Source organism: Aquila chrysaetos, chromosome 3 (assembly GCF_900496995.4).
Source record: "Aquila chrysaetos chrysaetos chromosome 3, bAquChr1.4, whole genome shotgun sequence".
NCBI lineage: Eukaryota > Metazoa > Chordata > Aves > Accipitriformes > Accipitridae > Aquila > Aquila chrysaetos.
Window position 1 is genome coordinate 2,839,525 of NC_044006.1, and position 12,193 is coordinate 2,851,717.

The following is a 12,193-nucleotide window of genomic DNA, read 5'->3' on the forward strand; positions in this document are numbered from 1 at the left end:
AGATCAGGCTCTGCAAGTTTTAAGTCTCTCTGTGGTTTCACCCTTCTTAATAAGCTAAGGAGAGTCAGTGTGTTTTCTTTCAGATGCATGTGGAGTCCCAGCCAACACATGGTTGCCTTTTACTTAGCTTATCAAGATAAAAGTGCAGGCGGAAAAAATCCTGTTTATGTCAAACTTAGTATTTCAGCAGCAATACCTTTTGGTGTTTCACATGATGTCTCCTTTGTAGTACAACTGAGTTGGAAAATAGCTATGCTTACAGGGGGGTTTTAGAAGCAGGAGGCAGCAGAAGAGATGCAGGAAACCTTAAGAAATGGCACAAAGGCCAGGTACTAACCTGCACAGCTGCAACCCAGCCTTTCCCATGCTGTTCCCAGCAGTTTCCAGAGCATGTAACGCAAACCGGCCTAACCCCAGCCTGCTCTCGGCAGTCTTAAGCTCCTGTTTTAATTCTGATGTCAGGTTGCCTGACCCTACAGTGCAGAGCGAGACCTCCCTATGCAGTTTGTAAAGCAAGTTTCATCTACATTCATTAAAAAATAAACTGGTCTTTGTTCCTATTGCCTCCGCCATCCAAAACCCATCTTCCTGGGAATGCAAATACTGCCAAAGCTTCTTCAGTCCAGTTTTCTGGGTGAAGTAAATTGGTTTCTTCTCTGGGTGTATTCCTTTCACCTATAATAAAATGTGTTTTATTGTATCTGACTGCATTAATTGATGCCCTGGCTATGCACAGTGCACAGGTCAGATAATCGATATACTTTACCATTTAAAACCAGCAGGATTTGTGATCAATTCAGAGTCTGTCTCCTAATCTTAGGTATTCATAGTTTGCTTGCTTGTTTTTTCTGTTTCTCCCTGTGGCTGATATGAGTAACAATAATGTTGTTAATATAAAGTTTTTAACATTCACAGCACTTTAGGACTAATCCTGCTTCCTTGGGGTATAGTTAAGCAATGCTTTCCTTGAGTAAAATGGTAAGGCTTCTATCATTTCAGCTACCACCTCCTTCTCACACTCATGCAGTGTGGCATGCTTATTTAAAAGGAAAGCGGAACCAGTCGCTCACGGTACAAAGTCGCACCCTGCTTTGGAGGCAGAAGCAAAACCCTGACTTGCTTCAGAGGAAGAAGGAACAGCCTGAGAGTAACACAGCAAACTGTCACACAGCCTTTGGAGTCACTGGAGATTGCAGAGACGACATCATCATCAGATGAGTCTCTCCCAAAGCTTCTTATCCTGTTGTGTTGAGCTTAGCAACAAGTCTGTCCCAATCACAGCCCGTGGTGTGTGACCTGCTCCTCGGGCCGACCAGAAACGTGTATGGCAGGGAGGGCTGACATGATCCCGTGTCTTCTGGGCCCTGCTTCTCCTTCTGGAGAGGAGGCAATGTGAAGGTCTTAGGCATGTAAAGGAGGTGGTTGTGCGCTCATACATTTTCTCTACTCTTTGCAATTGAAGTAGACTGACTTGCTTTTCTACAGATGCAGGGTATGGCGAGTGGTTCAAAGATGGTGCTTAGGTAGAAACTCTTCTTGGAAGAAGAGAGATGCTCCCCTACATCCCTCTACTACTAGTCAGCCAGTGATTCATTCACAAGCCTGGGTATGTATTTCTTTAAAATACCCACAAATGTGCATTTTAAAGAATTCCTTGTCTTATCCCCCTTTCTGTCTTCCACATGCACCCTTGCTGACAAATTTTATGGGAAGAACCATTGCATTTTAGGTTCATTCTAGGCTTCACGATTTTTAGGGTGAGCATGCCAGCACCTGCACGGGGAGGAAGGCGATGAGTACATGTGGAAGGGGGAGAGAAACTCCTGATTCCCATCCCCTAGGATGCCCTATAGCCTTCGTGTCCTATACACACAGCTTCCCTGTCCCGCACGCCCCTCTGCCCCGGCACATACCCGACACCCCCGGCCAGCGGCAGAGCCGGCACCACCTGGGGAAAAGCGTCCCATCCAGGGGAAAAAAAAAAAAAAACCATAAAAATCAAAATCCGGAGCCACTCCAGCAGCCCTCGGCGGGGGCGAAAAGGAGCTGCCCCCAGCAGCTGCCTGCCTCAGCCTCCCGGGGGAGGGCTCGGGGCCGGGAGCATCATCCCACCGCGCCTGCGAGGGCGGTGGGAGCGAATCCCAGCAGCATCCCACCCCGCAAAGCCTCTACCCGCATTTGGGACGGACGGCCGCCGTCGGGGCATTGCCCTTTTAAAGCTGTGGCCCCACTTGCCTCCTCCCCGGCTCCCGGAGGGGCTCCGGCAGCCGCCGCGACCTTCCTCCCTCCCTCCCTCCCTTCTCCCTCCTCCCTCCCCGCTCCCGGCGGCGGCAGCTGCGGGCCGGGCCGCGGAGAGCGGAGGAGAGAGCGGAGAGAAGCCCCAGGACGGCAGCGGGACCGCAACGAGCCGGGCTGTCCCTCTCCCTGTCCCTGTCCCCGCTGCTCGGGGACCATGGGATGCTGCACCGGGCGCTGCACCCTCATTTTCCTCTGCACTTTGCAGCTGGTAAGTGCAGGCGCTCCCGGGGGTGGAGGTGGTGGTGGTGGGGGACGACACGGTGTCTGCTCCCCGGGATGGGAACAAAAGCTTTTCCACTTCTCAGCACCTCGGTGCCCGCTGCCCCGGGGCTGGTAAAGGCTCCGGTCCCTCCTCAAGTTCGTCTCGGAGGAAGAAGGTGGAGGGATGTCAGGCTGCGCTCCGGGAAAGGCTTTGCTGCGCCGGGGGATTTAGTGATGTCTAAAACTCGGAGAAACGCTTGGGGGGAGGGGGGGAGAAAAAAAAAAAGAAAAAAAAGAAAAAAGAAAAAAAAAAAAAAGAAGTTCTCAATTCCTAAGTTTGTGCTTTAAATACAACTGGGGGGGAAAAAAAAAAAAATCACACCGTGAAAGGAGTCCCGGCGGGCTCGGTGGCGATGTTGCAAACCAAACCCAACTCCATACGTGCCGAAACCCACCGGTACCTTCAGCCTCTTTCGTGTCCCGCTGCGAGAAAGGGCTCGCCTCGAATCCCACCCTGCTCGCCCCGAATCCCACCCTGCTCGCCGGTACGGGAAGGGTTTGTGCTGGCTTGGAAGGAATTGTTTCAAACCTCCTCGGGATGAAGCGCTTAGATAGAACGTGCTTATCAATAACACACGTATTTATTTAGGAATAAACTTCCCGGTGTGCAGAAAGTGTCGCCCCTGATGGGCAGGGGTTCCTCGTCCTCATGACATCTGCGTACATGATAACATGATAAACAAAGGTCTGGTTGTTCCCCGAGTGGCTGTGCCTCCAGCCTGGATCTGGAGGGTCCCCTTCTTGTCAATAGCTAAAGGGCTCCAGGGCTCCTCGAGCCTTAAAAAGGAAATGACAGCATCTATGTATTTAATTTCATTTACTTCTTCCAAATTTGCTTTATTTTGCAGCATTAGCAGCGTGCAGGAAAGGGCAGGCTTCCTGCTAAGTTCTGTTGAATAGTAAGCTAGTGCCAAGGGGTGAGGCTAGTTAAAACTCTTTGTTTTGGAGTTGCTTACTGTGACAGCGGTCTATTTTCTGCGAAGGGACAGTGAGCGGGCACTTTGCTGAACGTGGGAGAGAGCCTCTCGTTAGAATAAACCTGCTAGTTTTTAAATGTAAGCCATCAGCCTAAAATTGAAGGGGAAGAGGGTGGGAATGCAACCCTGTTAACTCTGACTAGCACAAGTGGAAGATGCGGGTGGAAGATTTGACTCGTAGTTAAACAAAATACAGAATACAAGTGGTGGGGTTTTCTTGCACAAAGCATCTCGCTAGGCATATTTATGAGTGAGTTGAATGGCTGGGGAGTGTATTTAGTCTCCTGGATTATTTCTTTTGATTTTTCACCCGTGATCACAGAAGAAAGAAGCTGTACCCTGTATTACATTAGAAATTGGCATCTCAACACTCACTGTCTCTTAAACCCATCACTATGTCATCCTGCTTTAAAGCACACACTCACACACACTGGGGGAAAAAAAAAAAAAAATAAGAAAGAGAAAAAGCCATGAGCTGCTGGTGCTGTGCTTATTTCTGACAAGCGTGGGAGTTTTCTCGTAACCAAGATACAGGGACAAAGAACCCCCAGCATTTTATTTTCCTTAAGACCCTCCTCCTTGAAGAAAAGAATCAGTTTGGCTCATTCTTAAGCAAGTTTGGATGCCTCGGCCGTAGCAATTTCCCATGGCACTTGCTGGGTGAATTGGTAGAGCTGGAAAAATGTGAACTATGGTGAGGGAATTCCTGGAGCCATGCTCCGGTGGGGGTGAGGTCAGGAGATCCTGGCCAGTTCCCAGCAAGCGCTTGGGTGAGGGTGCGATCCAGCCTGGTGCTTTTTTATTTTTCTTTTTACTTTTTTTAAGCAAAGTTTGTCTGTAAATCGTCACATCACTTCCACATCAGTACAGCCAAGTGACCTGCAGGACTCGCTGCTGCTCAGGGTGGGTTGTGTTAAGACAAAACACTGAAGCGATCAGGCCAAGATCATCAATAAATTATAATGACGTGAACTTCCTTTGTTCCTCCATGTCTCTGCTTGGCTTCATTTGATACTTTGAACCCTTCACAGTCTTCCCTGCATGTTGCCAAGCACCGTGTCTCCCGCTTCCGAAGTCCCAGGGGTGAAATCCTGGCTCCTCTATGGTCAGTGGATGCTTTGCCTCTGAGTTAGGTGGGGAGATGATTTCAGCACTGGGATTTCCCACTTCAGTTTTGCAGCACACCCCTGTGTTTCTTTATGTATTCTCATGTCTGTTCCTCAAGGCTTCACTGGGGCTTTTTAGAAGTGATGAATGGAAACACGAAACAACCACCCCCCAAAAAATCAAAGTAGGAATTCAAGTTGCAATGCTTCATAGAGATCATTTTGTTATTAGGTGCAAGTAGTTGAGTGAGTGTGTGGGGAAGCGTTTGCACCCTGCAGCCTAAATGTTTCCCTGGAAAAAAAGGCAGAAAACAAACATATTCATCATTGCACTGTATGCTCCCAAAGAAAAAGTTTGTGATCCAGTAGGAGAGCAGAACAACGTGTGAATTCAAGGAGCTGCTACACAATGCGAATACCAACTAGATCTTCAGCCCCCCACGGGCTGAGCAGTCATGGCAGAAATAGAGGAGGAGAGCTGTATGCGTCTGTCTGAAGAAAATCAGGGCTGACTCCCCAGCGGTTTGCTAATCAAGGGGGGAGGGAAGGCTGTAGTTGGAATAAATAATTTGCCATGTTCCAATTTTAGGTTATTGTTTCCTTAAAACATCCACGTTAGGCTCTTGCTTTGCTGATAGGTGCTGCAGGGAGGCTGCGAGAAGGTTCTGGCTCTCCCTCCCCCTGATCCCAGTGTGTGTCACTGTCCCTAATCCTTCCCTTCTTCCCAATCCACCCCTTTCTTCAACAGAAGTTTGGGTGAATGTTGGCCCAGGTCAGGGCCACCCTGCAGATGAGCTTACCCTCAGCCGTGGCGTAGCGGAGGACCGTCAGCAAGGTGATGGGGTGTTTGTAGCCCAGAGTTTGTGCATCCCAAGCGTGTCGTCACCTCCCAGTTCTCGCTTTGCCCAAACACCTCTGCCATTCAGGTGCTGATGTTACCTACAGCGGCTTGCCAGCCCTTGCTCATCCCTCCCAGCCTTTGGGCAGTTGCATATTAAGAAAAATGAGCAAAACTTAAACGAGTCGTAAGTCTTCCCCAGGAAAAAATCAGAACTCTGTAAGACAGCCCTTGCAGAGGGTTAACGAATGTCCCCTGTAGAAATTAGGGTTGAAAAAGGCTTGTCAAGGGCAGGATTTCTGAACCCGAGTGGTATGACAGAGACCGTCGCACCCAGCAGGACTGTGGACTGGGTGGGTCGTGGCGAGAAACCACAAGCGAGGACTGGGTCTCAAGCAGGGAGATATTAAAAAATCATTGATTTGCTTCTTTCCTCTCTGCCAGCGTGAGACTGCACCCAAACGGTGTATTTTCTGGAGCAGTAAGTGATTGTGCAGTGAAAGCACTATGTGAATTTATTTCCACCGAGCATGGAAAAATTCTCTCCCTCCCCGTGCCCTGTCCCAATAAATCAAACAACTGTAGTTTCTTTACATTCTGTCCGTGGATTGAGAGCTCAGATGCCAAGCAAAGCCTGGAGACAATTTTACAGATACATTATAAATCCCCCTAGAATAAGAGCTTCTAATGGAAAAAGTGACTAATACTTCAAATGAGCACAGAACAAGGCGCCCTGGGACGGGACTGCATATTGAGACTAACCAAAAGTAACTATATACCTTTATTTATTTATTTTCTCGTGCTTTCTTTCTCCCTCACTCCCTTCTCAGCAATGCCTTTTTAATCTCTTACAGAAGGGGATGACCAGTTCTGGAAACTATTTGAAACCAGCACAGATCCTTCTCTAACTACTTTCTTGTAACTGAAGCGGTTGTGTCAGTTTGATCGAGGCATAAAGCGATAAAGAGCACGCAGGGGGTGAGGGCAGAAGGGAAACGTGGCAGACAGGCAGGTGGGATTGCACGGCAAGTCAGGCAAGGCAGGATCTGGGCAAAAAAACCCCATGAATTAAAATAGGTGGGCTCGATCAGATCAGCACACTTGGGCTGCAAGAGGGAGGGTGGTAAAGCATCTTCCTATCCAAGGTAAGGAGCAAGCAGGATTGCGACACGTGGAGGCTGTGGAGATTCCTTTCTTGGCTTTCTCCTCTCCATCCCAGGAACATTTTGAACTGGAGGCAGGGTGGGGAGAGCAGGACCCTTCTCTCCCCTCCTCTGCAGCTGCCTCCGGAGCTGGGGCATTTCGACGCATCTCCTGAGGGAGCTTTGAGCTCACACAGCTGTGGTACGGCTGAGCACAAAGCGTTCGAGGCAAGAGCAGGTGCAAGGGGAAGCACAGTGTCCCTTTGCTCATCACGCTGCTCAGGACACCTCCAAAATTACCTTGTGTTCTCCCCAACTGTTTATCTCCTCCACGTTTTGTGCTTAAATTATAGTCCCTCTAGGGAAGGGACTATCTTTCGTGTATACGCACAGCACCTAGCACCGTGATGGCTTGAACCTTTCCTGAAGTCCTTGAACAATACTCCAGGCTAAATAATAACGTAAGTCTAAAGACTACGTTTGACAGATGCTGTCTTCTCCGTGTCTGTTCCAGACAAAGGAAAATTAAAGCTGTGCCAATAATAGAGCTCGTCAGCATTTTCCACTGAAGCTGACTTTCAGTAGAAACCTGGGGATTTGACTAAATGAATATTTTCATGAGAAGTATCTGCTTTCCATAGACAATTCTGAGTTTTTCTCCCAAGTTTTGGCCAGAATATTTTGGCGAAAAATCAAAAATGTGCTGGCAAATGTTTGCTGTGCTGGCAAACATTTTTAATTTTGGAGTTGTGGAGCTTTTCTTACAAAAGGTTGAATTTTTGCATGAGATTTTTTTTTTTTTTTTTCCCCTGAGCAGCTGGAGTCAGCACCGCTGTAGCACAGTGGTCTAAGCCCAAGAGCAGCACAAGGGAAGAGAAGCTTGGGGTACATGTTTCAGACGTGCCCCGTTGCAGATTGTGCCTTGCCCGGCAGCCCGCATCCGCGTTTCCCATCGCGGTGGCGGAGATAGCAAATGACTCACAGGAACCACGTTTCTTTGTGTCCTCTAACCAAACCCATTCAGACCAGGAATGAAATTTGGCAAAAGCCAAGCCAAAAGGCAGCTGAGGGCAGGGTGGTATTGAAGTCAACTCTTCTTGGAGAACCGGGACTTTATTTCAGCTGACGCAGTATGTTTGCCTGACCGCTCTCTGATTTCTCCCGGTCACTCTCTACTCCTTTGCTTTCCCCTTTTTCCTCTCTCCGAGCACCAGGGCCATGCAAGAAGAGAAGGACCTGATTTTCTCCCAATGGGGAACCTCTCCCCCGGCTGGTGTGGGGTTAAGGGAGCTGACGTTTCTCCATTGTGTGCTAATAATATACGGAAACTCGGATCATTTTGGCTGGGGTGCAAAATGGAGTTGTTCCAAGAATTTGCTCCAGGGGCCCTCAAGCAGGAACTCTTGGAGAACAAACTGGATAACAAAGGCCAGATTATGATCACTTTTCCTCCAGGAAAACTCTGGAATAGCCCATCACTTTTTGAGCACTTAAGAAAACGCGTATGATCTAGCGAGCAGTAAGTGCCCCAGCTGTAGCGCTCTCTTTTCCCATTAACAAAACATTGGGTTTGAGGTCAGTAGAATGGAACCTCTCTTTCTTACTAAAAAAACCCAAACAAAAGCGAGATAATTTGTGATTTACTGTCCTTATGCTTGTGGGGTTCCCTTTGTCCCCACTCCTCCTGGGCTGCAGTAGATATGATAAGCACACCTAACTGCATAGGCTGTGTCTCTGTGTTTAGGTTTGGTAGAAAGAGAGTTTTCAACAAAGTGGAAACTTTTATCTCAAAAGTAGTGCATTCTTCTCCCATTCCCCGTCTCTAGAACACGAGGAGGGAAAAAAAGACATTTCTGGGCAAAAAAATGAAAATACTCTGGCGTTTAGCAATGTTTGCTGAAAATGATGGGGGGGGTTATTGTGCCAAACCCCAAATATTTTGAACTTTTCAGAAGTGTTTTCAAGCTTCTGTAAAAAAGCTGAAAAGTCTCACTAAAAATTTGTTTTGGTGGTGTTTTTATTCTTTGGAGTTGTGCAGTCTGGAAGTTCTCAACTTCCAAATATCTCTGAGGTCATCGTGTCTCCCCAAAACCCAGCTCGTGTTGGAGTTTAAGGGGAGAAGTCCTCAAAGAGAAAGCACCGGCTTGAGCATTGCTACAGGGTACTGCCTTGCCAAGCTGACTCATCTGCCCATAGGCCAGTGGGTTTTGGTATTTTTGTTGTAGAAGGAAACTCAGTGAATAAACACCCTGCAGAACTGCCAATCTGAGGTATTTTGTAATCATTCCAGAGCCATAGTATTACCTTAAAGCTCATGAGATTTCAGGAAAAGAATAAATGACTTCTGCTTTGCTTGTTTATTGAGTTTGATAAGGGTCAGAATCTTACTTCATCATCTCCTTGCCAGGGATAATAGTAGGGATTACAAAAGCGAGGATTAATGGTAGTAAATGGTAGGGAATCAGTAATAGGCAAGTAGGTAGTAATAGTAGGGTTGAGAAGAACTGAAATGATTGAAATGTCTAGCAGAAATCTCTGAGATGGGGTTTCAACAAAAGTACTGCTTCTCACCAGCATGTCGGAGTTGTGTTTGACGTTGAACACAGAAAAGTCAATGGTGATGTTGCTCTGGCTTCGCCCTGGGTTAGCTGAGCCCTGGGCCCACACCCAAAAGTCCTTGTGAAGTGAAGAACAGAAGTTTTATTTTGCTGTATGTCCTGAGGTTTCACAGATGAGAGAGGAGGGAGCAGCGGTTCTCTGCTGGGGCAAGATCAATAGCTCCTCCCTTGACTTCGCTGTAGCTCATTAACATCAACTGTCTTTTCCAAGGGATGATTTTTGGTCTCATTCCCACAAGGACTTAATTGCCATTTTCCTGGTGTCTGTGGCTTGTTCTCAGCACAGCTGCTTCTGTGTCAGGACGTTAGGCACAAATATGTTGTTTATTAGGGAAGCGCACGTCCCAGATTTTCTCTCAAAGGTGAGGATTCATGGAAATTAGGAGAGCAGCTTTTCTGATCCCCCTTTCTCCTTCATCCTGGATGTTGTTTGGGTGAATCTAGGTTTAGTAATTGAGATGTCAGATTCCCTGACACCTCTCGGTTGAAAGGATGATGGTGTGGAAGCAGTGACCTCCGCAGCCGTCTGCCACGGCTTAATGAAAATATACTGTGGGAATCGAGGCAACAGCTTGTCTTCATCACCTGCTTGGAGAAGGCAGACGTCAGGAGTTGCTGTGCCAGCTTCCTTTGCCACCTTTCAGCAAATGGCCAGCCCTGCAGGCAGCTTCCCACCTGCTCTCCAGGCTCTCTCAGGCCAGCAAAATATCTGCTTTCTTCCTTCTTTTTGTTTTTTTTCTCCAGTTTTTTTCATCCAGTGCTCAAAACTCTAGAAAACCAGGACCATCACCATATTTTTTCTGCACCAATGGAGCAAGCACACAGATGTCCACCCAGACCCTGATTTTCAGAAGTGTGGGAGCACAAATTGCCACCCCGTTACGGCAGCAGGCAGTCTCACTGCAGAGTGATGGGAACGGCTGGGGGATCCAGCCTTTATGCCCTTTCTGCACTTTGGGGCAGCCCCTCACCACCCTCACCACTTGCTCCCCATTGCACTGCCCTCAGAGGAGACAAGAACGCAGCTGAGGATCCCACTGATGAGATCCCTGGAGATGGGATGCCTGGAGCAGGGTGAGCCAAGGGCTCCTCATCCCAGCTCGCTCCATCCCACATCCCGCAGAGTTGCCTCTGAGCTCGGTCTGCCAGGTCTAGGAGGGCATTGCTCTGTGACAGGATCTGTTCTCTCAGCACAGCTCTCCAAGTCTCTTTCCCTGTCGTTGTGCGACATGGGACATCGCTGACCTGAAGAAGGTAGGTCAGAATGATGCAGGACAGACTCTCTCCTTCATTAGCGAGAACTTGGGCAACCAGTCACCTGGTCAAAGATATGGAAGAACGGGAATTGAGTATTACTGAGGATAGTTGGGTTACACTTTTCCTCAAGGGCTAAGTACACTTAATAAGAATTGAATCCTGGTGCTCAGATGAATACACAGTTAGAGCAAATATACAAAGCCCAGGAAGATGCTTCCTGTGACCCCTCTCTGGGGAACAGGGACCCGTCCTGTGTCTGTGGTGACCCTGACAACAGCCTTGGACACATTAAAGTGTCTGGTGCTGAATTATATTTTCCAAGTGCTGTTCTCTGGAGATAGTTCATCTGTAAGCACCTTTTCATCTGAACAGGGAAGGTGAGATGGAGGACACTAAAGAAGGGGATGGAGCATTTTATTACCAACACAGAACTTATAAAATATTGAGTGTAACCTTGCATGGAGTGCTCTGTATGGTGTGTTCATCCATCACAGATAAACAGCCTCACCACAATTAACAGTTTGTCACTGTCTATCTTCAGCTCCACCTGAAAATTACCTCTGTAGTAACCAGAGCTCAATCTCAGTACCAGGACGATTAACCTACCTGGAGATCAGGAGGAATCTAAATCCTGGTCTTACCCGGATTTGTTCATATTTAGGAGGTTTGGGCATTATTCTACAGGACTACAGTAAGAGCATTGCCCTGCACATTTAGAAATGGCTGCTTTGTGTTGGGAGTATATTGGGTTGTACTCTCAGGTCTACAAGCAAATTTTTCCCATACATGAAGCTCAGCAGATAGATGGTCTTTTTGTGGAGGGTATGTGGCAGGGTCTTTGCTTGATGTTACTGCTATGGTCCAGATGCTCAGGAGTCCCTAACACCATGCTGTGGGGCTTGGGAGCATCCTTTCCTTCTTTCAGAGATGCTGGACTCTTGATACTCCATCAAGAGGGAAATAGTCGCACTTTGGTGGAAGCACCACATCCAAATGCTCCAAGGACCAGGATGTAGTCATGGGCACTTAAAAAAACTTTTCTGCTTCCCTGAGAAGGAATTATTGAGTGAAGCTGACTGGAGGAAAAACTGCTGAACCAAAGACCCCCCTCAGCAGGACAAGAAAGGGCTGGCCTGGCCTGACTGGCTTTGACCTTCATTTAGAGCCCTTGAAAGCAGTCGAGACCACAAGTATGTGTTTACCAGCTGACAGGTTCACAGAGATAAGGTCTAGGTCCGCAGGCTGATTAACCTCTTGGAGAATGACCAAGACCTGAGTCCTGAGTCTTGGGCACACTATCGCACCTCCCCAGAACCCAAAACACCTTTGAGGTTCTGGGCCAAACACCTCCTGTTCAACTGCAGCGCAGAAGAACTTCTCCTGCAGCTCTTCCCTGGAGGACAGTGAAGAGATCATCCAGATCTCTGGCCAGATTTGAAGACTGTGCATTTAGATAGCTTGCATAAATATCTGAAGTGCTGGCTACTTAGCCAAATCAAATCCAGTTCCTAATTTCCCATGGCTACTGGTAATCCGTTAGCAGTAGATTTCCATGTGTGAGATGAGAATGGGCTCTGACAGGCGGCTGGCATCCCTAGCTCTGGCAGACAACGCACTTTTTGTGATATCATTGTGGGAAAGGCAATACACCTGCTTGTATTGTATATGTACAGAATTAGGGGAGAAATCTGATTAT

At 47.9% G+C, this 12,193-nt stretch overlaps 1 protein-coding gene across 3 annotated transcripts in view; it reads left to right on the top strand.

Annotated features, from left to right (window-relative positions):
* The first annotated feature begins 2,128 nt into the window (after positions 1-2,128).
* NKAIN4 (sodium/potassium transporting ATPase interacting 4) overlaps positions 2,129-12,193 on the top strand; it is a 54,160-nt gene continuing 44,095 nt past the window's right edge. For 2 of the 3 annotated variants that reach the window (XM_030010003.2, XM_030010005.2), the window contains exon 1: positions 2,129-2,506. In XM_030010003.2, the coding sequence (XP_029865863.1) occupies positions 2,453-2,506 (54 nt within the window). In that variant the 5' untranslated portion in view covers positions 2,129-2,452. The remainder of the gene's footprint in view (positions 2,507-12,193) is intronic. The other variant, XM_030010002.2, reaches the window with a different exon arrangement.